The sequence below is a fragment of the Prionailurus viverrinus genome, chromosome F1 (assembly GCF_022837055.1).
Source record: "Prionailurus viverrinus isolate Anna chromosome F1, UM_Priviv_1.0, whole genome shotgun sequence".
NCBI classification, from domain to species: domain Eukaryota; kingdom Metazoa; phylum Chordata; class Mammalia; order Carnivora; family Felidae; genus Prionailurus; species Prionailurus viverrinus.
This window is the reverse complement of record NC_062577.1, coordinates 28817857-28844488: the sequence shown is the minus strand read 5'-3', so window position 1 is coordinate 28844488 and position 26632 is coordinate 28817857. Positions and strand designations below refer to the sequence as shown.

At 37.3% G+C, this 26632-nt stretch overlaps 1 protein-coding gene across 6 annotated transcripts in view; it reads left to right on the top strand.

The window, feature by feature from the left end:
* The window catches only part of DTL (denticleless E3 ubiquitin protein ligase homolog), a 77518-nt gene that overhangs the window by 467 nt on the left and 50419 nt on the right, over positions 1-26632 (top strand). For all 6 annotated transcript variants that reach the window (XR_007148314.1, XR_007148313.1, XM_047841220.1 and 3 more), the window contains exons 2-12: positions 4525-4650; positions 5677-5775; positions 7029-7090; positions 7174-7294; positions 10182-10247; positions 11419-11531; positions 12761-12834; positions 14143-14246; positions 14536-14640; positions 18070-18182; positions 25087-25176. Coding sequence is in view for 4 of the 6 variants with exons in the window: in XM_047841220.1 (XP_047697176.1) it covers positions 4525-4650; positions 5677-5775; positions 7029-7090; positions 7174-7294; positions 10182-10247; positions 11419-11531; positions 12761-12834; positions 14143-14246; positions 14536-14640; positions 18070-18182; positions 25087-25176 (1073 nt within the window). In the remaining 2 variants the exon portion in view is untranslated. The remainder of the gene's footprint in view (positions 1-4524; positions 4651-5676; positions 5776-7028; positions 7091-7173; positions 7295-10181; positions 10248-11418; positions 11532-12760; positions 12835-14142; positions 14247-14535; positions 14641-18069; positions 18183-25086; positions 25177-26632) is intronic.

The following is a 26632-nucleotide window of genomic DNA, read 5'->3' as shown; positions in this document are numbered from 1 at the left end:
ATTAACTGGACAATGCGTGCATTTGAGTGTGTGTGTGTGCGGTTTAACAGCTTTGTGAGATCTTCAAGACTCATTTACGGATCCATTTGTTAATTCATTGATTCATTTGTTGTAGAACTTTAGTAAGCCGTACTGTTTGCTGTATACGCTGGTGAATATGATTCGCTGTTAAAGAACTCAGTCAAGCAGAGAAGACAGAACATCTGCTTCCAGCATGGTCAAAAAAAATGTTCCCCCTGATTACTGCATGTGCATAAAAATTCGAAATTACACAGTGAAAAATGCCCTTAACCACATCCCCCAGAGATAATCACTGATAGTAGATTAAAGTATATTATTACAAATGTTTTTCGATGCCAAGGTAGTATGTATTGTTATTTACAGAAATGGGATTAAAATGCTTTGTTTGTTTTGTTTTTCACTGTAGCGGTATAACTTAGGGATGTTTCTGTGTTAGTGGTATGTAGAAATCCAACTTACTCGCTACAGTTGTTGGGGTTCCTTAGGTTAAAACATTGGCAATAGGAGTTTTGAGCTCAGGTTTGAGTATCATCAACCTGAATGAAACTTTCTGGTAAGTTTCTGACCAGGGAGTTACTACCCAGACTGAGGTTGGATAGAAATGAAATCCCATTCATTTAAAAAGGGACTAGGTCTTCTTTCCCCCTTGACATCATGTGGAAAACAAAAAGAATCTGAGAAGGGAACTTTTTATATTATTAAGGCAAAGGTCTAGGAAAAGGATATTGAGAAGTAGTAGACTGAGGAATAGTCCCTCAGTTTCTTGCCCCCATTCTGAACTTTGTACCATCCTTACCTACTTCCCCCTTGTATATTTTTCTGATGGTACTCGAAATGCCCCTCTCTGACTCGCCTGGGACCTTGCTTAAGTACCTTCTCTGTGCCCCGTGTCCTGAGTGGCAGTACTGCCCAGTGGATGAGAGCTCTATCTTTGGAGTTAAACTGCCTGAGTTTTCATTCCAGCACGAGTCCTTACTATCTGTGAGACCTGAGGCAAGCTATTGGGGCTATATTTAGCCCCTATTTTGTAACAGATTTTTTCCTCATTCTCTCAGTATATCTGTCTACTTCCCCTCTCTCTCTCTCATTCACAAATACTCATTTATTGTTATGTGTCAGACTCTGAAATTCATTCATTGTTATATACTATGCACTGAATTTTGTAGGACCTTCTTCTTTCCCCTTCCATGTTGGCGTTCCATTCTAGGCCCCTTTTCTCCTTCTGCCTACTCCTATGGACGATCATAGCCACAACCAGGCCTTCTTTCCCTACTACCTGCAACCTTCCATTCCCTATACTTTACATCCATTCCTATAAAAGCTGTGTGAGTATCTTCACCCGGCAGGTCAGTCTCACAAACATCTCAGACTCAAGTACTCAAAACGGAACTTTTTTCTCAAACCTGCTCTATTACCTACTTTAGGGAGTGGTCCCATTATTTGAAACTAGTCTTCTTAGCCAGAAACTTGAGTCAATCCAAATTCCTCTGTTGTCCACAAGATACAGAAAGTTCTCTTAAAACCTCTTGAATCTGTCCTCTCTATTCCCACTGATTTTGCCTTATCAGTGTATCTTGGATCTGTTCTATGCTTACCATTCCATTTCCACTGGGTCCTGATAACTTCTTGTCTGTACTAAATAACAAGTTTCCTAAATGGTCTCTTAGTTTCTCTCTCTCCAGTTTATGCTCCACATTGCTGCTGACAGTCTTTCTAAAGTGGAAATCTGATTACTCCTGTATCTATTTTTAAATTGTTATCTAAAAGTTTTTACCATAGGTTTATACTTACTGAAATTTTAAAATAAAAAATTAAAATGTATCTAATAGAATATAAAAACTAGTGATTTGATGATCACATCAATCATTTTTTAAAAATATGAACAAACTCTTTAACTGCCATATTTTGCATGTACAGTTGAACCTTGAGCAACATGGGGGTTAGAGTCATCAATGCCACGCAGTCAAAATTCCACCATAACTTTTGACTTCTCCACAGCTTTACTAATAGCCTCCTGTTAACTGGAAGGAAGCCTTACCAAAAACATAGCTAACGCACGCTTTCTATGTTATGCATATTATATACTGTATTTTTACGATAAAACTAGAGAAAAGTTAATCATTAGGAAGAGAAAATTCGTTTACAGTACTGTATTTGTCAAAAAAAATCCACATGTCAAGGGACTCGCACAGTTCAAACCTGTGTTCAAGGTCAGCTATAGTTGCTTTTTCTCTTGATTTTATTTCCACTGTCTTTCACAGGATTTATCCTAATGTAATTTGATTCTAGGCTTGAAAAGTTATTTTACTGACCACACTGTTAAAATTTTCTGTAATCATAAGGCTCTAAGTGTCAAGAGTTTCTTCTGAATTGTTACAGTTATTAGTATGCAAGTTATCAAAACAATATGGACTATTAATTTTGATAAGTAATTATGAAGCAAAAAGTAAAATTTCATTGGAAGTATATCTTAAAGAGATGAATTGGGCTATTTATGATGCCTTTATTAAAGGAATTATCCTGTTGTCTTAGTTGGAGTCCCATAAGTTTTTATACTTTGGATCAACACAAGTTTTAAGATTGGGACATGGAAATGCCTTTCTTTTGAAAAGTAGAAGAAAGACACTGATGAAGGGAGAGGAGGGAAAAGAGCTACAGCCTTCTCAGACATTATAGAAATGCACATATATCAAATGATTCACTGAAAACTCTCATATCTTAGATACTCCTTGAAAAATTGGCGTGTAATTCTAGGGGCTTAAATTGTACATCGAGGAAAGAACAGGCTTTTCCAAGTGAGTGTTATGGGGGAAAGAATTATACATTCGTATTGGAAACTGCAAAGCACAATAAGGATCCAACAGTTGGTTAAGAGAGCCGTCTACAGCTGTTTGTTATAGGGAGTGCAGAACTGTAAGGGTGGATAGGGACAAGTTACGAAGCCCTGTTAGGCCTTTTGTGCATATTAGTCCATAAGCAGTGAGGTAGAGTTTGAAGGAGTCCCTGTGTAATTGCAGAGAATTGCATCTCCAGAGCTTATCCTGTTCAGTTCTGCCTAAATTGTTCACGACTTGGTCCTTTAGACTCTTTGTGTTGCAATCATTAGATTATTGTATTTTTTAATCCCAAACCACAAGTGTACATTTACATGACTTTAGAATACAGGTTTTTGTTTTAAAATTCATCCTGTAGATGTATATTTTACAACATAACTGTTGTATTCTTCCTTTAATGGTCTTTTAATGGCTTATTTACCCTGATACCTGACCTTGAGGTAATATCCCCAGGAATAATGACTAAATCTGGATTGTATTCGTTGCTTCTTTTGTACCGATTCTTTCCGGTTATCTCTAGGAACACCAAAGCTAGATGTGTCTGAGGTATGTCAGACTAAGAGGTCTTCTCCAAACAGTATTTTTGATGAAAGTGGAAATTAAAAGTACCCTAAAATGTAAGAGGGTTTATTAATTATTTAGACAGCTCTCAATAGAATGTAACTTCATTGTCCTCTCTGGTGCTTAATAAACATTTAGTTCTCAGTTCTCAGTTTAAAATATTTAAATATTTTAAATATTTTAAATGTATTGACCCCTATATCTAAATGATAAAACAAATCTTTGAAGATTGCTTACTATTTATTTAGGACCATAGTGCACATTAGATCTCTGACCCAAGTCGAATAAATTCTCCCTGTACCCTGAATTTCTTCCTCTCTCTTGTATATTCAGTGAAAACTTTCTCATCTCTCAACTTCGATTTCTAAAGACTCTAAAGACTTCCCTGACCCTACCACTACCCAGGGCTTAACCGATTGTACTCTAGGGGTAGGTACGTAATGCCTCACATGAAAACTGCTCTAATGTACTTTAAGATACTGTGACTTGTTGCTGTTAACATTTTAGAATCCTAGAATTTCAGCACTGGTATGGAAAGAGGAAATGGAATTAGAATTTACTTGTGAATATGTTAGTGGCTAGGTGGGCACATTTACCTACATTATTTCCTTTAACTCTTTGACCATTGGATTATGTACGATATTTCTAGTAATTTAAGAGTTTGCGGTGATGTTGATTTAGAAACTGGAAACAATTTTTAATTGAAGAGAAGGGCAGTTTTAATGGTTGCGATAATCTTTGTGGTTGTGTTTTGTGGTTGTCACCAAAGGGTGGAGGAGAGGTAAGATCTTTTTTAATGTGCAGAGGCCACTTGCTTTTTAAAATCTCCACTGGACAAAGGAGTCTCCATTTAAAATGGATTAAGACTCCATTTAAGCCTAAAGCTGTACCTCACCAGAAGTTGAGTGCACTCTTTCATTTCTACCTTTCTACCTCAGATTCCCTTAGGGAAATATCAGAAACTGTATTCTAGAGGATCCTGGATAGTGAGTGGATCTATATAAAGCATGTAAAGCTTTTAAAAACAGATATGTACCTCTGTGCTTGTTTAAAGTACTGATATGTGATGATATATTGGAATTCTATAAGGAATTGTGTCTTACTTTAGGATGGTCTTCACAGTACCCTCTACAGTCCCTTCTAACTGGTTATCAGTGCAACTGTAATGATGAGCACACTTCTTATGGAGAAACAGGAGTCCCAGTTCCTCCTTTTGGATGTACCTTCTCTTCTGGTAAGAGAATTACTATCTAATCTAGGCTTGCTCAGAAATAATCTGTTTCACACTTAGAGAAGAAATAATACTGGCTGTCCCCCTTTCAAGAAAAAGTAAGTTAGATAGATGGTAGAGTTTTTCTATGTGTTTTTTTTTAATGTTTATTTTTTATTTTTGAGACAGAAACAGAGCATGAGCAGGGGAGGGGCAGAGAAAGAGGGAGACACAGAATCCGAAGCAGGCTCCAGGCTCTGAGCTGTCAGCACAGAGCTTGACATGGGGCTCGAACTCACCAACCGTGAGATCATGACCTAAGCTGAAGTCGGTCACTTAACGACTGAGCCACCCAGGTGCCCCTAGAATTTTTCTAATAACTGTTCTATGATTTATGAAATAGGCTTTTCTTAATCTCTATGCATAATTATAGATTTCCTCTAAAGCATAGACTATTATAGCATTGTTGGTTTTGTTGTTTTTTAATTGATACTGGGAAAGGATTGCAAAGGTTCAGCCATCATGAAAAACTGTTTTGCCCAGTAGGTACACCTTTTGGTCTGATGGAATCTCTTTCTTTCTATAATGCATTGGGGAACATATGAACAGAAATAGAAGTACTTGTCCCCACGGTTAATGATTTAAGAGAGGAAAAGTAAAAGGGTATGAAAAGGAAATTTAACTAGTAGACTCAACTTGCTGGTGGCTTGTCTCATATGCTTTTCTTCGCCATTGGTCAGTACCACTCTTACTTTGTTTAAGTACTACCCTTCTCTAAATAAGAGATTATCAGAAGATAATTTTGGTGGTTTTGAGTCATTCACTGAATTAGATATTATGGCAAATTTTAAGCAGTCTTTAATTCAAATAACGTCTCTACCATATCAAATGCTATTTGGGTAGAATCCTCTTCCCTCTTTTCAAACAGATTCTTTGTGTTTAACTAGTAGCATTCAGTTAATCTATAGTGTATTGTTTTTAGAGCTTTATACGCAGCTTTAAAATTTTTGTGTTACTTTTTATATATTTTATTTTTTATTTCTTATTTAGCTCCCAATATGGAGCATATACTAGCAGTTGCCAATGAAGAAGGCTTCGTTAGGTTATATAACACAGAATCACAAGCCAATCGAAAGAAGTGTGTCAAAGGTAAGTCTAGGTCTAAACTTGTTGTTTTAACATTATTCTGAATTCATAAAGCCTCATGTAAATTGTTATTTGGATATATTACCAATTATATTCACTTCTTTTTTTTTATTATTATTTTTTTTAATGTTTATTTCTGAGACCGAGATAGAGCATGAGTGGGGGAGGGGCAGAGAGAGGGAGACACAGAATCCGAAGCAGGCTCCAGGCTCTAAGCTGTCAGCACAGAGCCCGACACGGGGCTCAAACCCACAAATTGTGAGATCATGACCTGAGCTGAAGTCGGTCACTCAACCGACCGAGCCACCCAGGTGCCCTATTCACTTCTGATTAAGTCTGTTCAGGGACCAGGCCGAAAGTAAATGGTGGACTGCCTTTCTGTCAATATTATTAACTATGGCAATACCTTTACTGAAAGTTTAAAAAAAAAACACACACACACATTTTAGGATTAAAAACAGTTCTTCTTTTAAGAAGTTAAATCTTTTACACTTAACGTGGTTGGAGGAAACATCACTTTCAAGTATTTATGTTGCCCAAGCATTTCCCAAGGAAAAGTTCTGCTGACCTTAAGAAGCTAATAGTTTGGAACTAGTTAAGTCAAGTGTGGAGATAAATAAAACAGGCTATAAATGATGTAGATGTACAAGAAAAATGCCGCAGGTATCAAAAGGAAAGCTTTCGTGTAGTAAAGATGGCAAGGAAAATTTTTCATGAAGTGTAGGATATTTGAGTTGGACTATGGTATTTAAACCAATGGAGGTGGAATAGGACACGCCAGGTGGAGGCAAAAGCATCAGCAGAGCCCTAGAGATAAGAAAGCATAGGCTACAATTAGGGAATAGGGAGTGATCCAGTTTGGTTGGAATAAGGTATATGGAGAACAGTAAGAGATAAACCTTGCAAGAGAGATAAAGACCAAAGTATGCAGAACCTTGAATGTCAAACTAGTTTAGATTGCATTCAGAGAACATGATGGAAGATTTTTGAACTGGAAATGTTTCAGAAACATTCCATTTTAGAGAGTATATTACTAGTCACCTCATGGAAAGGAATTTGATATCAAATGGTAGTTCTCTATAGTAGTAAAGGGAATGTATAATGTCTGTGTGTACACAAGTTCTCTTTGGCCCATGGACTGTGGGGTGCTGATGACTGATCTTTTCACAACAGCTTTCAAGAAATTCAGACGGCTATTGATATGGCTACCCCGAACATAGTCTAGACATTTCACATTCACCATTTTCTTTGTTTAGAATGGATGGCTCACTGGAATGCTGTCTTTGATCTGGCCTGGGTTCCTGGTGAACTTAAGCTTGTAAGTGACTTTCATTTTATTGGAATTTGGGTAAACACTGGTAAAGCGTTTCTTTATTAAATTAGATACCTTATTTTTGAAAGGTTACAGCAGCAGGTGATCAAACAGCCAAATTTTGGGATGTAAAAGCTGGTGAGCTGATTGGAACATGCAAAGGTCATCAGTGCAGCCTCAAATCAGTTGCCTTTTCTAAGTTTGAGAAAGGTAGGTTTGTACCTTTCCTCTTTCATGTCCTTAACCTTTGTAGTGAGTTAATAAGAAGCTGTGATTGTTTCCTCCCTTTCCCCTGTCAGAGTTGCTACTTTACCTACATAGATGATTGAGAGTCTCATGACTGAAACCCACGAAATAAAGTTGGCTTTTAGTCCCGTTCTTATGGACATTATCTCCAGCTTGTCCCTGTTAAGAATCTTCAGATAATTTTTTTCTATAATCTTGCAGATAAGGTAAATACTTATAAACAGCCACAATACCTCTGTACAACTTCAAGTGTCCTTTAAAATCAAAACCTGTACTGGACACTCGTTAACTCTATTTATAAATTAGATACTTTACTTGTAAAATTTTAATTAAATGGGGTGTGAGGATAGAGTGGCAAACTTGATAAAATGGGCATGATTCTCTACCTAAAAATTTACTATTTAATTACTTTAGATGGCCCAATTCTCTAATAGGTTTTCAACCATTATTTACTTGCAGTTGATCTTTGTATATTTATTTTGCTATTATAATAGAGAAAGAAGATATAAAGAGTGATATAATACAGAACAGTGCTGTAGTAGCTAGGGAAAAACAGGATTGTCTGAATGAGCTCTTCATTTCTGTTCACTTCTTTTCTCCTTCCTCTATTAGTTTCTCACTGAATTTTTTTTTTTTTTTTTTTAACAAAAAGACCAACAAACATTGATCTCAAAGAAGTGGCTGAACTAATCTGATTTTTACCTCAGTGGTAAAGACAAGCATTGCAGTCTCCTTTATCATTAAGAAATATTCTGTTTTTAAAAGGAACATTTTCATTTATTCACATGAGCACTCAGGAAAATCAAACTGAGTTGTTGAGCTGATATGTACTCAAAAAAATGTCAATTTTAATTGACTGTGGTTGCTTTTGAGAGCGTAACCTTGAAGAAAAATAAATGGCATCGTTTTTACCTCTAAGTTTTCATTCATACATCTATTATATAAAGTTAGGTGTTTGTGTTCTGATTTGCTACTGTGTCAGAGTTTGCTGTGAGTTTATAAAAATAAGATGAAAATTTACCTTACAAAGTAAATTTATTTAAAGAGTAATAGGAAAGGGAAACACTGTATCTTTTGGTCCCTTCGCTTAATTTCTTTAAAACTCTATACAGTAAGTCTATGCCAATGTAGTCTAGTAGAAAAAAGCACTGTGTTAGAAATTGGGGCTGGTGGCTTTTATCATCGCTCCCAGTAGTCTGTAGGTGCTCTAGCATGAATTATCTGGTTGGACACTGCCCCCAAGGCCACATAGTTTGGTTGGTAAACACAGATTAGATTTTAGATCCTTCAGCCAAATGCCTTTGTACAGGGCACACTTTTACAACCATACGTAGAATCCCTGTTTTAATGTGGTTTCTGCCTCTAAACTCTTGGGCAAAGTCATTGTTATTTCCCTGGACTTTCATTTGTTGATATTTTTGTTTTAACAGGCAATTAACTCAGTAAGTAGTTAGATGGCAGGCTGTTAGACATACAGAAGGGTCAGACCCCATTTTCAGTTCTTCAACGTAAGCCTTAATTACCAGCTGCCTTTGGTTTTTTTCCCTTGCATATATGGTTCAGGGGTCAACCAGAGACTTGTGCTAAATTTAATTTTTTTAATGTTTATTTATTTTTAGAGACAGTATGAGCAGAGGAGAGGCACAGAGAGAGGGAGACACAGAATCTGAAGCAGGCTCCAGGCTCTGAGCTGTCAGCACAGAGCCCGACATGGGGCTCGAACTCACAAGCTGTGAGATCATGACCTGAACCGAAGTCGGAGGCTTAACCGACTGAGCCACCCAGGTGCCCTGTGCTTTAAATTTAAACACAGAATTAGAGTTACCCTTTCTCTGGCTCTCTCTGGAGTTCCCCTCTCACTCTGGCAGCTCTTGTTGCCTCAGTCTCCTTTTCCTAGTTCCTATGGCTTGAAAGATGGCAGATATTTTGTTGGCATCTTAGCTGCCTGGTACTGCTCGTGCAACTGTGGTTACCTTCAAGGCAAAACTACAAAAAAACAGTAATTTAGCCCAGGCCAATCATTTGCTTCAGGTGTAAACTCCCCTCCAAAACTTGCATGTTTTTGTTCAGTTTCTAAACAGCCCTCAGGTAGTTGGTTTTTATATTTTGTCCAAAATTTATAGCTAATGCAGGTAAAGATTGGTTCGGTAAGGGCTCACTCTTTCACACAGGAAACAGTCTTTTTGGTTTAGTTTTTAAAGAGTAAAACATTACAGATAAATTGAAGTTCCCCTATGTTCCCTTCTCTAATCCCATTGCCCTTTTTTCTAACCTAGAGGCAACCTCTTGTACCATTTTGTGTAGATCTGGTCCATATTTTAATACTGAGACAGTATAGCTTGGAGATTTGGAGAGGGGGCTCTCGATTTATTCTGCTAAGAATATCTTTATAAGTTACTTAACTTCTATGCCTTAGTTTTCTTATCAATAAAATGGGGAGAGTAATAACCCCCTAAGAGGGTTGATAACAAGGATTGAGATAATTTATATAAAGCACATGGGTTAGTGTGTAGCACTTAGTAAGCTCTCAGTATATTTTGGTTACTGTTTGTTTATCATTATTCTTTCCATAAGCATACCATATATAGTGTTTTGTGTGGTTTTAAGAATATTTACACAGAGGGATTGTTCTGTAAAGTGTTTTTTTCAGCATAAACCTTTTGAGTTCTTTGTAGTCTTTTCCCTTCACGGCTTTGTTTTCTCTTATTGTTAAGCCATGTATTTTTTTCGATTTTAATCTCCTCTGCCAATTACAGTGCGTAGCATATAATACATGCTCTAGGAAACTTAAATTGAAATGCATGCATTATTGACTGGTTTTGTTAACTTCTTATAAACTATTTCCCCATAGCCGTCTTCTGTACAGGTGGAAGAGATGGCAACATTATGGTCTGGGACACCAGGTGCAACAAAAAAGGTAGCCTAGTTCCATTTTAGTTTTGATAAATGTAGGATCACGCCATACTTACGTTGATTGAGTTAGTGATTTCATATAGTTACCACCAGGGGGCACATGTTCACAATCCCCCATTTCTGCTCACTGTACAAATTCTCATTGTGTTGCAAGTATTACCCTCCATATTTACTTCTGTTGTCTTCTGAACTGCAATAATTTACCTAAACTATTGATGGGATTATTAATACATGGGCTCACTGGGAGATGATCTTTTAGTTTAAAAATTATTTGGCTTTAAAGAATTGGATTAAACATAATTATGCTCACACTGCCCCCATGATACCATTAAGCAGAATGCAATGATCGTATCTCTGCTTGCTTTTTTAAAAATAACTTATTTATTTTTAATAGACTATTTTTCAGAGGGCTTTTAGATACACAGTAAAATGGAGCAGAAAATCCAGAATTTTCTCTGTACTGGTCTACTCCCTATCCTTACAGCCTTTCCCACTATCAGCATCCCACAGCTGAGCTGTGGACATTTGTCAAAATGGATACACCTGCACTGATACATCATTAGTACCCAGTGTCCCTCTGTACTTTACATTAGGGTTCACTCTCGGTATTGTACATTCTGTTGGCTTTGACAAACATGATGACATGTATCTATAATTATGGTATCGTGCAGACTAGTTTCACAACGCTGAAATTCCCCTGTGCTCTGCCTATTCATCCTGACCCTTGGCAACCACTGATCTTTTACTGGCTCCATAGTTTTGCTTCTTTCAGTATGTCATATAATTGGAATCTTACATATGTAGCCTTTTGAGATTTGCTTCTCTCACTTAATATGTATTTAAGGTTCCTCCATGTCTATTCGTGGCTTGGTAGCTCATTTCTTTTTACCACTGAATAATATGCCATTGTCTGGATATACCACGGTTTACTTATACATTCATCTCCTGAAAGACATCTTGATTGCTTCTAAGTTTTGGCATAAGCTGCTCTAAATATCCATACGTTTATTTCTTTTTGATATATTATAATCTCACTGAAAGAAATGTAATGCAGTAGCTCCCGGTTTCTTCTTTCACTTTTAGGAATACAATTTTGGGATCTTATACATAAATGTTATATTCAGCATGGGAATAAAGTTCTGAAACCTAATCAGTTTGTTCGGAATATCTTTCAGATGGATTTTATAGGCAAGTGAATCAAATCAGTGGAGCTCACAATACCTTAGACAAGCAAACCCCTTCAAAACCTAAGAAGAAACAGAATTCAAAAGGACTTGCTCCTTCTGTGGTAAGGTTTTATAGCTGTGTACATGTGTGCATCTTAACAGGACAGAATCTCATTTTACAGAACTTCTTGGGCATAAAATAGGAGCTATAGATTAAATGAATGAGAATCTTCATTTCCTCTTGGTATCAGTGGTTTATTGCTTAATACTCAATACCTACAGTACTACAGTAGTAGTTCTCAAACTGTAGGGTGCAACACAGTCACCTGGAAGTATAGTAAAAAGTCATCTTCCTGAGCCTCATCCCTAGAGACCTCCATACATACACGTATCTAGAGTATAATGTAATTCATTAGAAAAGGGGGGATGGTTTGAAGAAGCATATTAAGTACCTTGATAGAGTTTTCTTTAGGAGGAGGGAACCCCTATTGTTCTCATAACTACAGGAAATATGTAGGTTTTTAATATTTTTGTAAACATTTGGCAAAATATTAAATATATTGAGACATTTAGGTAGAATATAGTATCTCTCTGGAAATTTGTAGTAAAAGCTTAAACAATGTCCGTAATATACCTTTTCTCTTTCAAAAAAAAAAAAAAATCGCCATTTTTTTGGTGGGTCTTATTGTGTTTATTTTGCTAATATTCCCGGTCTGTGGGATTCAAATTAATATGTTAGAGAAATGTGCTTACTAATTAAAATTGTAAACCATGAATAGGACACAGGCATGAGAAGAAACTGACAGGGTTAACGTGATTTTTGGAGGTCAGATGAAGTTAAAATTAATATCATTTTAGACAATCAGATTCTGAGCCAAGGAAATTTGTTAATGACAATTAGGAGGTAAAACTCTACTGAGCTCCTTTTAATTTTTCAGAGCATGTAGTCATTTTTTATCCATAATTCTTTAGACACTCCTATGTGATAGTTTAGGTAGACGGTGACATTTTACAGATGAAACAGGCACAGGGAAGTTAAATGAGTTTTCTAAGAATACACAGCTTATTAGTAGGGCTGATTTTAAGTAGAACCAGTTTGTTTCTTGAGTACAAGGCAAAGTCAACACTACGTACTATAACTTAATGATGTTTAGGTCATTTTCACACAAAATTACTTCTTGGTCAGGATAAATATCTGATTTAGGATTATTGGAAAGGGAAAATTTAGTCTAACTCAGAGTTTGGGTGAGGGGGAAGCCATCATTTTAGCATCTTGGTTTCTTTGTGGTGAAGATTATGATACCCAAAATAGGACTTTCTGCCATTCTTTTTCTGCCTCTGGTGCTGTTAGGATTTCCAGCAGAGTGTTACTGTGGTCCTCTTTCAAGATGAGAATACGTTAGTCTCGGCGGGAGCTGTGGATGGGTAAGAGCCTTGCTTCTTTTGATGAGATCTCTTTCATAAACATAGGGAAGTCACCTAGTCCCGTTAAAATTGAATGTGCGTGCTTTTAACTTTCGACGTAGTGAATATCCAGCTGAGAACTACAGATGACACTGAAAAATACCTAGTTAGGACTTGTGCTCAAAAAATTAAATGAGGTAATGTATCACACTGAGCACATTACCTAGCACACGGGAGCATTGTTGGCTGCTATTGCTGTTGTAGAGAAGCTGGATGGGTAGCTCACTTGTCCATGCGGTAGAATTTAAGCAGTGGGTCTTGTTTTGAGGAGTAAGATTTCTGTTATTTTGGGTTTTATCTTCTCAGGTTTAGTAATAACCCTAAAAGAAGACATCTGATTCTGGGTATATAATGGGCATTTCAAGGAGTAATAAGGCCTAATGACTTTCACATACCTACCATCCGTGATTGGTCTGAATGTTTGGTTTTCAAATAAGTTTGTGGTACTTCTTGATTGGTTGCTTTGTTAGAATAAAAATTCTTTGAATGTTTTTTTAAGCACCCTTCTTTGCCCTCTTATTTGCTCATTGTATCTCTGAAGACATCCCTACCTTCGAAACTAATTTAGGATGATGGCTTAATGAACTAGGATTTCTGTTGTCTCTTCCGGACACCAAAACTTGTCTGTGGACCAAATTCTCAGGCACAAATGAAGGATTATCTGAAGGTTATTAGTAATGCTTCTGAATGGCTGTGAAAGCTTGCTCTGTTTGTTTGCAAGGATACTGCCCTTTTATACCAAACTTGGGTTTTTTTCAGGTTGCCTATAAACTAGATGTTGAGGATTAAGACAATTATACCAATAAGTGAAATGAAGAAATACTTCATTTCACGGGAAAATTTATTTAGATTACTTAAGGATTTATATAGAGAGATAACCATAGGGACAGGGCTTATTCCTTATGATGTTAGAGGTTACATGCAGAGTGTTAATGGCTTAGGAAGCATTTATTTTGTTTTGTTTCTGAAAACAATGAAACAATGACCATCGGAACCCAACCTTCATCTTCCTTTTCCGCTCCCTTAAAGTAAACTCAAGGTAACCCATCACTGGGTCAGATCACATCTGTTTCCGTTCTGCTTAAGTTGTTAGCCTGACATTGGAAATAACGGTATGAGATAGTTCAATCTGTTTCCCAGTGAGATATCCTCATTATACCTGATTGATGAGCCAGAGGAGTCAGATTAAAAGTCATTTCACATTCAATGTAGTTGAAACTGGTTGGAGTGGGGTGGCTACAAAATAACTTTCTTTACCTTGGTTTTTAGGGTAATCAAAATATGGGATTTACGGAAGAATTATACTGCTTATCGACAGGAACCCATAGCATCCAAGTCTTTTCTGTACCCAGGTAGCAGCACTCGAAAACTAGGTAAGCCTTTTTATAGCCTGTAGGACTTTTTTTAGATGTGCGAGTTTTTGTTAAAATTTTAAAAATAAATATCAAGCTGGTTTTCAGCAACACAGACTTAAAGCTAACATGTCATTGTATCTTTTTGAAATTAGAAAGATAAACATTCTGAAGAATATTTTTGGTTTATATATATTTGGGGGAAGACAAATTCTGATAATCTTGTGGAATGTTCTTTTTGCCTCCACATTTTCACTTCTGTTCTACTCACTGTCATCAGGACATGCTAACTAAAGTTTCCTTTTTCTAGGATACTCAAGTCTGATTTTGGATTCCACGGGCTCTACTTTATTTGCTAACTGCACAGATGACAACATCTACATGTTCAATATGACTGGATTAAAGACTTCTCCAGGTAAGATCTTAGCAACTTCAAATCTCCTACCCAAAAACTAATATGGAAGTGTTTGTTAATGATAATTTAATCTTGGCCTTTTTTCTAAACCAAATTTATGAAGACGTACGAGGACTTTGAGGTCTTTGATTAGTTCTAGTGATGTTTTGATAGATACATTTCCCTGTGGTAATTGCACAAGTAAACAGAATCCTGCTCTCTATGGTGATTTAATTTTATGTTAACGGTGAGTCTTTCCTGAAATTATGTCCCTTTGACTATATTTAGATTTATCTCAATTTTTGTGATACAGAAAGCTGTTCTGCTTAGCTTTTGTCTTGTTTGGGGGTTGTTAAAATTAGGGGGCTGAAGTTTTTAAGCCCCTAAATAGTTTTTATCTACTCAGCCTCCTTAAATATCTCTAGTTTTCCCCAACCTCGCCTTTTTTTTTTCTTCAAGAAAATTAAAATTGGAATTTGGTGTTCAAAGTTGATACATGACATTTTTTAAAAAGAAGTGAAAATTTCTTAGACATCATTGAAAAGGGTTATTTGGGTTACATAATTTTAAGAATATTATCAATTACTTAGGCAAGCTACATATTCGTAACCTGGTTCTTGCTCAGGTCAGAAACAGACTTTGAATTCTATAACCAATCCCCAAAGTTACCTAGTTCCCATTAAAGTAAGATGTGTTGATAAATAAGGAACCTTAAAATAGTATAGAATTTAGCTGGGCTCTAACAGAAGTTTCCAAAGACTGCCCCAAGCCATTATTAGGAGTTTGAATTCTATGACAGCTTCACAGTTGGTTTTTTTTTTTTTTTTTTTTTCCAACATTTATTTATTTTTGGGACAGAGAGAGGCAGAGCATGAACGGGGGAGGGGCAGAGAGAGAGGGAGACCCAGAATCGGAAACAGGCTCCAGGCTCCGAGCCATCAGCCCAGAGCCCGACGCGGGGCTCGAACTCCCGGACTGCGAGATCGTGACCTGGCTGAAGTCGGACGCTTAACCGACTGCGCCACCCAGGCGCCCCCACAGTTCGTATTTCTAACACCCTGGATTGGTTCTGGTGTTTGTCTAAACAAGAACAAGATTATTTGGAAAGGGGAAGTGGTATATAACTTCTTTTCCTATTTTCCTGAGTAAAGCCAGAACTTGGATAGCTTTTAATTTAAATAGCCATATAAAATAGACTTTTTAAAATCTTTCTCCAAAAAATAAAAATATCCCAATTGTGTTATCAAATATACAAGAACTCCTTTCTTTAAAAATTTTTTTTAATGTTGTTAAGTTTTGAGAGAGAGAGAGAGAGAGTGTGAGTGGGGGAGGGGGAAGGGGAGCAAGAGTTGGAGACACAGAATCTGAAGCAGGCTCTGAAGCAGGCTCTAGGCTCCAAGCTGTTAGCACAGAGCCTGACGTGGGGCTCAAACTCACAAGCCGTGAGATCATGACCTGAGCTGAAGTTGGATGCTCAACCGACTAAGCCACCCAACGCCCCACAAGAGCTCTTTTTGTGTCATTTTTTTTTTTATGGTGTGGCCCTAAAGGGGGGCTTGAGTTTAGTTTTGTCCCTCTGTCATCGAACAAATATGCCCAATGCTACTTTACTAATAATTTAGTGACCTTTTTTCTGTGCTCCTAAAATAGTATTAGATAGATAGATAGGTAGATAGATAACGTTCCTTAGAAATTGAGTGACAGATGTGTGTGTGACATCTGGTAATTGCTTATCTTTTTCAAAACTTCAGAGGGTCCTGGGGCCCCTGGGTGGCTCAGTCGGTTGGGCGACTGACTTCGGCTCAGGTCGTGATCTCACGGTTTGTGGGTTCAAGCCCCGCATCTGGCTCTGTGCTGACAGCTCAGAGCCTGGAGCCTGCTTCCAATTCTGTGTCTCCCTCTCTCTGTACCTCCCCTGCTCATGCTCTGTCTCTCTCTGACTCTCAAAAAATAAATAAATGTTAATAAAAAATTTTTTTAATTAAAAATACTTCAGAGGGTCCTGGGCTTAATATTTCATTTCCCATGCTTTTAATTCACAATATTTTATTATACTAAGTGATGTTCATAAGGATGACTCTGAACTACTTCAGTAAAGCATTTTCAGAGCCCAAATTTTTAATTTAAGTTAAGCTAATCAAAGTCAATACAGGTTTAAGGATTTTTCAAAAGGTTTGAAGCATTTACAGTGTACATTATTAGACCAGCAGAGGGCAGTAAACACTTACTGGTTTAGTGGGAAATTTGGTCTGTAGCTTTCCATTCATAGTTAGTTGAAAAAAATAAATATAGTTTTGGAATTGTATTCAGAACAAAGGAGGCTATTTATTTTGTGAGGATTTATCTATCATAATAGGTGAAAAGAAAATTATATCTGAATTGATTCACATTCTACTTCCACATTGAGAGTGTTGCGGTGGAAACTATTTAATATGTAGGCTATTTCTTGAAAAGCAAAAACTACAAGATCTTTTTCCAGTTTTATTCTGGTAAAAGGAAGAGGTTTCTATGACCACTTAAGGAAAGCTATTAAGTCCCTTAATAATTCCTATTTCCTTTCTGTTAGAAGATTGGAGTGAATTTTTTTTCCTGTTTATATGTATCCTTAAATTCTCCAATAAGTGAGATTATTTTTCTTATATTTCCTACTAGTGTTCTCATACCAGAGGCCTCAGGTTTTGGTCTGAGGGTAGAAGAACCTGTCAAGCACATTGTGCTAGACTGGATTACTTGCCCTTTTACCACAGGTAGTAAGAAGTCTAAACCTGAAGGCTAAAACTAACCTAGTTGGAGTATCTTACGTGTGAACATATAGTTTACCCCACTAGCTACTTCTTTCCAGCCTTTTTAAAGTGTGGAATTAAAAAGACTCCTACAAAAAAATTAAGATAGATTCCTACATCCCAAATGACCTGTCCCTAAATCTTAACTCTTTCCACTGATTACTGCTTATTCATGCAACAAATGTTTGAAAATCTACTCTGTTCAAAGCACTGTGAGGTCTAGTGAGGAAAGAATAAAATAGGAAATTTGTCCTTGAGATTTGAAGTCTTAGAGGAAGAAGGACCAATGTATTATACAATGGAAAAGCCCTTCCTCAGGGTGGGGAAGAGGGGTCTAATAAAGGCATTTTACTAAAAGAGTGGAGACTGGTTCCATTCTTCTTAGGAATGTTTTTCATCACTTTCTCTTCTATAGCCAGCTCTATACCAAGTATTTGGGCTTAGGTCATGAGAGTGCGTCTAATATAAAGCCTCTCTCTGAGACTTCCTTTACTTTTGTGACAATGTCCAATTCCTTTTAATTTAGTGAAAATAGCTTGGCTATCTGTTTCAATATTCAGTAGTCAATACACTAATAAAACTTGTTAGAACATGTATACTGTCTGCATTTATTTGAACACTGGAAATAATAAGAACCAAGTAATTTTATTTTTTCCCCCTCTGGCAGTGGCTATCTTCAATGGACATCAAAACTCTACCTTCTATGTTAAATCCAGTCTTAGTCCAGATGACCAGTTTTTAGTCAGTGGCTCAAGTGATGAAGCTGCCTACATCTGGAAGGTAAGTTGCCAAACTTCCCTCACAAATGTGAGACTAAAGTGTTCTTACAAATATTTTTTCTAAGATGAGCAAGTTGAATGCAAACATGTACCGTTAACTTTCTTTACATCAGATGTTCAATACAAGTTGCTTCTTGCTTCGTAACATAGCCAAACCTCTCTCTGTCAGAATATAACACACTTTCATGGCCAGAGCTTCTCAGAAATGACAATCCGTGTCCTCAAGGAGTTTCACAGATTATCAGGAAATTGAGAATTCAGAAGACCGGAGAGAGTCTTAACTACTTTGTCCTACTTCCTAGAAAAACACATTGGACTGCCTTTCTGCCTTGATCATGAGATCAAGCCCCATGTCAGGCTCTGTGCTGAGCGTGGAGCTTCCTTGGGATTCTCTTTCTCCCTCTCTCTCTCTGCCTCTCCCCTGCTTGCACACACACTCTCTCTCGAAATAAGTAAATAAAAATTTTTTAGAAATATCTTTAAAATACAGTATTTTAATCCCCAGGATCCTATACCCAAATTAACCATAGAGCCTTACACAAAACACTCAAAAATATTTGTATGGCAATTGTATCCTTTACTCTTTCATAAGTGTTCAATCTTAAGGTTACTAGAATAGAATAGATGCTTTATCAAGTTTATATATGTATATATTTTAAGTTTATTATTTTGAGAGAGAGAGAGAGTGCGGGGGAGGGACAGAGAGAGAGGGAAAGAGAGAATCCAAATCCCAATCCCAAGCAGGCGCTGCACTACAGTCAGCACAGAGCCCAAAGCGGGGCTCAAACTCAACGAACCGTGAGATTCACGCCCTGAGCTAAAATCAAGAGTCAGACGCTTAACCACCTGAGCTGTCCAGGTGCTTCTCACTTTTGTATATATTTAATAGCATTATTTAACTTTTTTATTTTACTGATTTCCCATTTCACAAGTTTATAACATTTTTTTACTTTTTTTTTTTTTTTAACGTTTATTTGTTTTTGAGAGACTGGGAGAGCATGAGCAGGGGAGGGGCAGAGAGAGAGGGAGACACAGAATCCGAGGCAGGCTCCAGGCTCTGAGCTGTCAGCACACAGCCTGACACAGGGCTCTACCTCATGAACTGTGAGATCATGATCTGGGCTGAGGTCGGACACTTAACTGACTGAGCCACCCAGGTGCCCCAATATTTTTTTACTTTTTAAATAACAATGATACCTAAGTGACTACTATAAGCTAAGAAATTTAAAGCTGCTGGGGTCATCTGGGTGGCTCAGTCCATTAAGCGCCTGACTTCAGCTCCAGTCATGATCTTGTGGTTCGTGAGTTCAAGCCCCAAGTTGGCTCTGTGCTGACAGCGTAGAGCCTGCTTCGGATCCTCTCTCTCTCTCTCTCTCTCTCTCTCTCTCTGTGTCTCTCAAAAATAAACATTAAAAAATATATTAAAAAGAAATTTAAAGCTTTCCATTTGACATTAGTGGAGAAAACTGAAATACTACACAAGTAGCACTTGCTGACCACTGAAAAGTAGCTCTTGTGGGACTAATTAATTATAGAAGTGTCTGGGAGTTCAGAGAAATAAGAGTAATATGGCATTGTTTTTCTAGGGCTAGAAATTAATTATCTTCTAAGTTGCCCTGTAATATCATAAATGTCCCTGCCATTGGTGAATTAAATGATCAGAATTCACACATTTTGGATCTTAGAGTCATAATGTCTCAAACTTCATAGACCCAGATTCAATGTTATCAAATCCCTTCTTAGGAGGCAATTACATCATTCGTAAGTCCTGCCAACCTGTAGGAAGTCGTATCTTTTTTTTTTTTTTTAATTTTTTTAACGTTTTATTTATTTTTGAGACAGTGAGAGACAGAGCATGAACAGGGGAGGGTCAGAGAGAGGGAGACACAGAATCCGAAACAGGCTCCAGGCTCTGAGCTGTCAGCACAGAGCCCGACGCAGGGCTCGAACTCACAGACTGCGAGATCATGACCTGAGCCGAAGTCGGCCGCTTAACCGACTGAGCCACCCAGGCGCCCCGGAAGTCATATCTTTAATGTTGGCTTAGGACAGGGTAGAATCTGTCAGGTATGAAGGATAATTCTTCAGCTTAATTTCATCTGGTCCTGGGGGACACACTAAAAAATGATTTCTCTGAATACCTAGAAGTACAAAAATGCAACACTACCTTAAGAGTTTTTAGTCACAATATCCTAGATGGTCACATGGTGGAGACGTTGTTCTATCCAAGTTGCTTTTGTGTTGTACTTGCCTCTTTTCCTACAAGCACGTTTCTTTTTTTTATTTATTGTATTTTTATTTTTTTTAATGTTTATTGATTTTTGAGAGACAGAGCATGAGCAGGGGAGGCGGGGAGAGAGAGAGGGAAACACAGAATCTGAAGCAGGCTCCAGGCTCTGAGCTGTCAGCACAGAGCCCAAAGCAGGGTTGAACTCACAAGCTGTGAGATCATGACCTGAGCCAAAGTTGGACGCTTAACCAACCAAGCCCCCCAGGCACCCCTACTTATTGTATTTTTAAATGAAAATTTGCTTGTAAAATATATGCTTGAGACCCTGATTCATAAGAGTTTTTACTTAGTTTCTTGTCTATAAGATTTTCTGATACGAGTTTTAAACTTTGATGATATAGGTTAGCAACACTAATGCTTTCTTCTAATATTTTGAGTTTCAAATTTGGTCTTAATGCTTATTTTTCTTTTTGTTTTCCCTTTCTCCTTCTCTCACTATCTTGTCTCCATTCCTTTTTCTATTTGACTTCCAACTTAGCAGGAAGATTTTATTCCTACCAAAGTCTGTATCTTTTTAAGTTTTTTAATTCTTTAAAAGAAAATTACAGGGGCGCCTGGGTGGCGCAGTTGGTAAAGCGTCCGACTTCAGCCAGGTCACGATCTCGCGGTCCGTGAGTTCGAGCCCCGCGTCAGGCTCTGGGCTGATGGCTCGGAGCCTGGAGCCTGTTTCTGATTCTGTGTCTCCCTCTCTCTCTGCCCCTCCCCCGTTCATGCTCTGTCTCTCTCTGTCCCAAAAATAAAAATAAAAAACGTTGAAAAAAAAAAGAAAAAAAAAAAAAAAAGAAAATTACACATACAAAAAAGCATAATAAAAGATTATGCAAAAAATACTTAATGCACTGATTATTATTAAAAATCTTTTAAAATAAGTTTTTTATTACATATATGTAATTATGCATATAATTGTATATTATACATGGGTGTATGTGTTTACAGATATATTTTATTGTCAATTCTATTTGCTTTAGTACACAAACCGTTTTGTTTCATTTCAGGGAATAAGGGTGGAGGTATAGTTTCTTTAGAGACATGCAGTAAAGATACTTGGCTGTTGTTAGTAACCCATTTTCAGATGTCTACTCAGTGGCTATCACATACATGGGTGACCCTTTCTAAATTCCTAGGCAGGGTCACATGTCAGTGCTGAATGATGTGGTTCAGACATGATGTTCTCCTGCCTGTCCACACATAACTCAATGTGCAGGCTCTGATATTTGAGATCCTGGCAAGCTCACTGCTCCTAAAATTGAATTTGCCTAGTGACGTGGCTCAGTTTCTCTTTTCCATGATTAAAAAATAAGGTGGGGGTGTAGTTTAAAACCATTCCATGCAAGCTGAGTATCCAGGCTGTTAGGTTATCTTATAGCTCTGCTGTGTTTCCAGCAGTCAGAATTCCTTCAAGTGTTGGGATTTTTCCTATGTTAAAAAGCCCATGGGCACAAGAAAACAGTGAAATAAAGGAGTTTCAGATCTTAAGACAGAAGAGAATAGCCTTCTAATCTTTACCACTGCTCAGCAAAGGGGAGATATAATATAGTTAGGCTCTCTGATACTGAGGCCCAAGACTTCAAAATACAGTTAATATATGTTTTCTTTTTAATTTCTTATCCCTCACCTCCTTTTCCTGGTTCATTTCTGTTATAGCCGCTGAATAGTATTGAAGTGGTTATAAATAAACTCATTTGGCACAGTCAATTCTACCGCTGACTGGCGAAACATTGAACCTGACACTTTAGGAAGTGTAAATGATCTCATGGCAGAAATAAAGATGAGATTTGGTTTCTCACTGGGCATAGTAAGGAGATTTTGGGGGGAAAGGTGCTCATCTTTTTTGCACGTTTAAGGATACAAAATGTTTATTACATGCATAGCTTAGAGCCAGTTCTTTCTACCTGTTGCGTTTATAGTTCGAGGAGTTTTACCACGGGGACTCTTCATGCCTTGAAGCAAAGTCTGTATAACAGCTAGAATATGTAAGAGAGGGCAGTTTTCCATGGTTTGACCCTCTCCAGGATGCACAGGTGTAAATGTCTCTTGGACTTAGTTTCCTCTTCCTACTTAAAAATAGAGGCTTTTAAAAAAATGCAATCATGTAAAGACAGTAATGTTTTATAAAAATGAAGTGACCATAAATAAAAACTTACTTGAATAAAAAGGAAGGATTTAAAAACAACTGGAGCTTCACCAGAGGACATTTTATCTCCTTCAAGTAGTCAGCAAGGGTACTATACCACGCTAGTATAGTCCTAAACTGCGAAAGCGCTTGTAACTACCATTCAGATAAACTTGCTGGACAGTACCTCTCATTTCAGCCTACCTCATGTCCTTCTCTCCACTTTTTTTTTGTTGAGATAGAATTCATAGAATATAAGGTTCATCATTTTAGTCATTTGTCAATGTACAGTTCAGGGATTTTGAGTATAATCACAATATTGTGCAACCACCATCACTATTTCATTCCCAGATGTTTTCATTACTCCAAAACGAAACACTGTACCTTTTAATAAGAGTCGCTCTCTGTTCTTCCCTGCCTTCAGCCTCTGGCAAGCACTAACCTCTGTTCTGTCTATGGTTTTGCCTCTTCTGGACATATCCTACACATAGAGTCACACAATGTTTTCAAGATTCATCATGTTGTTGCAGATATCAGTACTCCATTCCTTTTTATGGCTGAGTATTCACTGTATGCATTGACCACATTTTACTTATGCCTTTATTAGTTGGTAGATATTTAAATTATTTCACTTTTTTGGCTTTATGAATAAAGCACCTATGAGCGTTCATGTACAAGTGTTTGAACATACATTTTCAGCTCTTCTGTGTGTATATCTAAGAATATAAGTGCTGGGTCGTCTAGTAATTAATTCTATGTTTAACTTTTGGAGGAACCTTCTCCCCCCACGTTTGAAGCTATGTAAAGTGCCTGGCTCAACAAATGCTGACTTTTATTGTCATTATTATTCCTATCTTATCAGTTTGTCACGTTTTTCCAAGGGATCTTTTGTTTTTCCTCATAGATCCTATAGGTAAATGCAAAAATGTACATGGATTCTATTGGCAGATATTTGTTTTTTAATTTATTTTAATCCTTTGTATACACGTTTAGGTTTCCTTAGGTATTAAAATGCCTAGGAAATTGAAGAAGAGCCAGTATCATGAAATGACAAGCTAGAGGCCATAAGCAGAGTAAACCAATGCAGTAGAGTAATGTGTTCCTACCAGGGAGGGTCAAAAGAACATTAGGGTTTTCTCTCCCTTTTAATTTCCTGCTACCCATCCTGCTTGGGCCTTGGGTGAAGAGAAACTTAATGGGCTGGGGCCATCCCAAAGAGAGAAGGATGGAGAATTTCTGTGACTCCTGAAATGAAAGTCTTTTCTAAAATATGCTACCTTGTGAGAGAATGAGTTATTGCTCTCTGTGCTATTGTAGGAGGCAGAAAGTGAGATCCTTTTTGTTAATACTCAGGAAAAAGCTTTTTCTGTGAAACTCTAATTAACCCAGCAAGGCAAATTAGACTCTGTTCTTTCTCTTCTTTTGCTTTTTGAATCATTACCTGTGCCATTTAACCCAAGAGAGGAGTAGTAATGATTGAGTTGGAGAACCTTATGAATCAGTGTGTTGAATATCTTCACTACAATTGAAGGAAATCTATTAAGTTTACTTAGTCATTCTTGCAAATATTCTTTCCAGAGTCGCCTCCACTTTCTTCATACAGATGAGCAATGATTCAGAGCCTTGGGAAAATGAAAAGGGAATAATTTCTCTTTTTCAAACATATGTGCTAATAATAGTTAAATGAGTTTGTGCCATATTGTGCTGGTTAATTCTCATGGCCTCTGAAAGGGATTGACAGCTCTCAAATGAATCAACTGTCAAATGCAGATCACTAATGGCATCCAGTGAGGGGGGGAATTTGATCCTTAGTCATGTGTGTTGTACTGCATAATATGACCCTTGATTCATTAAAACATAGCAGAACTTAACTGAAAATTCAAGAGTTCTTTAATCAAATTAACCAAAATGAAATTGTAAAAGATTCTTTTTTTCCAAAAAGGATACCAAAGTGCCATGTAAAAGTATATGGTTTATAGTCCTTCCAAATGAAGGGATGACTTTGGTAAAAATCAGTGAGTCTTTTGGATGAAAGACTGTCCTCTTGTTGCAGGAGAACTGGTAGTATGTCTGAAATGCCTTCAGGGTTTAGCTAATGCAGTATTCCCAGAAGTCACTGATTAGAGAAGATCTGAAAATGCCTAGGCTATGTAAAAACAGGGCTCCCTTGAAGTGCACACTACCTAGCAGCTGAACCCCATCCTTGCAGAAAGTTACCAGCTAAGAAGTGAGGAAAAATGTCATTCTTGAATTTTAGTCAAAATATATATAGATAGTTAGGTAGTCCTGTCCTGGTATCTGAGTTCATATCTGTTTTCTCAGATCGGTGGCAGAAATATTTTGCCCATTGGAACTCTTTTCTGAGCTATAACTAGGCATACTTAAGAGACGTTTGGTAACAAAGCTATCTAAGGCACAAATATGGAGAGATTCAAAGGCTCTATCTGGGAGACTAGCACTGCTCTGCTGACTTGTTTTTTTCTTTTTTTGATGGTGTAATAGGTCTCCACACCCTGGCATCCTCCTACGGTACTCCAGGGTCACTCTCAAGAGGTCACATCTGTGTGCTGGTGTCCATCAGACTTCACAAAGGTTTGTAAATAAATCTCTGTAGTTGATTTAAAAAGTGGATCACAGATTTGTAGATTTTCCCAAGGTTATTTTGAGTGTTATACAGACTTCAATGTTTAAATAGAGATCGAAAGAACTAGAGGCCATCCAGGATCTATGTCAGCATTAATCATACACATTCTACTTTTCTCTACCAGTAGAGAAACTTACACTAAAGAATAAGAATGGATTTCTTTATTCCTTGGAAGTCATTGTTTTCCTAAACATAGAATTAAGTTTTTAACATAATTAAATTTTATCCAAAACTCTAAAGTAAAAAGAAAATTTTAAGGTGAAAAAACTAGTTTTATTAACTATCTACATATTATCAATGTGACATATTAAAGGTAACATCTCGACTGTTCTTCACAATCCAATTTAGTGTTCACATGCCTAAACAATGCTTGCTGTGAAGTCTTAATGTGCTAGGTTATCTATGGCAAAACTACATAAGTAGCTCTAAAATGTTTTAGACATTTCTCACTTAAAAAAAAAATTAACAGTAATACTTAAAAACAAAATCCTGAAATGTAGAAAGACCAGAAACATAATCATAATCTTTATGTACATGTAGGGCTTTCATACATAGCGGCCCAAGTTCCAGTCACTCTCCTGGCCTCTACTTCCCCTGGTCTTTGGGTTATTGGGATTTACAAGAAATATCGCTTCTGTGGAGATCTCCCCTTTCATGTATGAAGTTTTCAGGTTTTGTTTCCATCTGTTTTTTATCTTCCAGAAACTTTTTATGGTCTGCTCTACTCAAGGCATCTCTGCTAGCTTTCCAGTACTGCTGCTGTGGATTTCTTTTTATTTCTGTATCCCTATATAACCATTTCTGTGGCCAGCCTCGTGATAGGCCTTTTTTTTTTTTTTAACTTAATCGTTTTAATCACCAATAATTATATCCCAATGACATTTTCCTTCTGAGATTCCATGTAACTTCCAGTGAAATATCTGCTTTTAATATATTTTCTATTTTGTAGAATTGGGATAGTTTTTTAATTTTTCAGTTATTTATGTCCTCTTTTTTCAACCACCATATATTGTCCTCATGTATATGCACAGGAAAGACTCTTAGGAAATGACAGGGCTGTTTACCTATACTCATCTAGTGACTACCCTTTTAAAAGTTTTTTTTAAATTATTTTGCTCCTAGGGACACCTGGGTGGCTCAGTCGGTTAAGTGTCCGAGTGTCCGACTTTGGCTCAGGTCATGATCTCACGGCTCTTGGGTTCAAGCCCCATGTCGGCCTCTGTGCTGACAGCTCAGAGCCTGGGGCCTGCTTTGGATTCTGTGCCTCCCTCTCCCTCTCTTCCCCTCCCCTGCTCATGCTCTGTCTCTCTCTGTCTCTCAAAAGTAAATAAACATTAAAATAAAATAAAATAATTTTGCTCCCAGCCTAGAGTTAGGAAGGTAAGTATGGTATAAAAACAAAAG